Genomic DNA, 1,588 nt, shown 5'->3' with positions numbered 1-1,588 from the left:
CCCCCCCCCCCGCCACGGTCCCCCCCCCCACCCCACCAGGGTCTGGCTGCCCCACAGTCCCTGCTCTGCCCTCCTCTGCCCCCCCAAACAAGGCTCTGCCACAGCCTGTCCTGCAGACACCCCAGCTCCCACACACGTGTACCCAAGCCTGGCTGCTGTCCCAGACAAGGGTCCTGCCCCTAAGGATCTTCCCCAGGCCCCCTTCCCACCTTTTTGACATAGGTGACATCAGGGTGGTGCTTGGGGGGCATCAGCAGCAGCTGCAGGCGCTCGTAGAACTGGATGCCATTGAGGGAGGTGACACCCATGTAGAGGAAGATGCCAAAGAGCACAGCCAGCGGGATCTGCCGCAGCAGGTCCCCAATGACGATAGACAGCCCTGGGCCGGAGCAGTGTCAGCCTGGGGAGCGGGCTCAGCACAGCCGTCCAGCCCCACCTCCCCCTGCCCACTTAAGCCCCTCGTATGGGGAGGGTCCCACATCCCTCTGTCCTCTGGGGACAGGATGACCACACCAATTTGTCTGGGGCTCAGGGTGCCCCAGCTCAATTCCCCACACTGCCCCTTCCCCACCGCAGCCTCTCCATGGCTCCCCAGCCCCCTCCACGCTGCTCCCTCCCCACTGCAACCACCCAGGGCTGCCCCCTCCGCACCAGAGTCCCCCCAGGTCCTGAGGGCCAGACCTACCGACAAGCACGGCCACCAGCAGCCCGGTGACCCGCTGCTCCTTCACCTCCTGGATCTTGGGCTTGTCCCCAGGTGCCACGGCCTTGCTCATGACAGTGAGGGCGTTGGCATGGGTGACTGAGCGCACGGTGGCTGCGGCGAGCCAGGGCAACCCAAAGAGAGCGAAGAAGCCGCCCATGGCCACAATGAGCAGGAGGTCGAGGTGGAACCCGGAGCCCTTCTGCAGCATCCGCTCCTTCTTGCTGATGATCAGCCTGGGCACAAGGGCAGATGGTTGGCACAGCACAGGCTCCCTTTGCCCCACCAATGCCCCCTGCCCGGCCCCACTGCACTCACGTGGTGATCTGGGTCTCCATGAAGATGAGGATGAAGACGAGGATGGCAGGGAGGCCGCTGGCCACCATCATCCACACAGGGAAGGCACTCTCCACACCCAGGGGGTTGATCACCCAACCCCGCTTGTCTGGGGCGGTCACTGAAAACCCACTGGGCACACTCAGCTTCTGCAGGGGGCGGGGGAGACAAATGCTGAGAGGGCACTGGCTGTGCTCCACAGAGTGAGACAGGCCACGGAGGCACCGGGACCCACAGGAACCAGACTCAAAGGGAGAGGGAAGGTCAGATGCTGGGAGCCAGAGGTGGCCATAGGAGGTTGTGGGGTGAGGAGTCCTGCCCAGGAGGTGGGTGGGTGGCTGCTCACCTGTGTGTAGGTGTCCTGGATGCTGTAGTCCACCAGCACCATCACCAGGATGGCAATGGGCACCCCAAAGTCCCCGATGAGCCTCCGGATCTGGGGGGAACCCCAGCACCAGCCTGGCCACAGCCCCCCTGGCTCACCCCAGCCCCCCTGGGCTCATCCCAGCCCCACGGACCCCAGGCTCACCCCAGCACCACTGCCGCACG

General features: G+C 65.2%; 1 protein-coding gene across 1 annotated transcript; it reads right to left on the bottom strand.

Annotated features, from left to right (window-relative positions):
* Positions 1-179: 179 nt before the first annotated feature.
* Positions 180-1,529, bottom strand: LOC108447160 (anion exchange protein 2-like). Its single transcript, XM_017736311.1, has 4 exons — positions 1,386-1,529; positions 1,022-1,188; positions 686-939; positions 180-379 (listed from the first exon to the last, which is right to left on the bottom strand). Exons 1-4 carry the CDS (start codon positions 1,425-1,427, stop codon positions 180-182), a joined length of 663 nt encoding a protein of 220 aa, XP_017591800.1. The 5' UTR covers positions 1,428-1,529.
* Between the last annotated feature and the right edge of the window lie 59 nt (positions 1,530-1,588).

The sequence above is a fragment of the Corvus brachyrhynchos genome, unplaced genomic scaffold (assembly GCF_000691975.1).
Source record: "Corvus brachyrhynchos isolate BGI_N302 unplaced genomic scaffold, ASM69197v1 scaffold706, whole genome shotgun sequence".
NCBI classification, from domain to species: domain Eukaryota; kingdom Metazoa; phylum Chordata; class Aves; order Passeriformes; family Corvidae; genus Corvus; species Corvus brachyrhynchos.
Note: the sequence above shows the minus strand (reverse complement) of the source record. Positions and strands in the feature narration are given on the sequence as shown.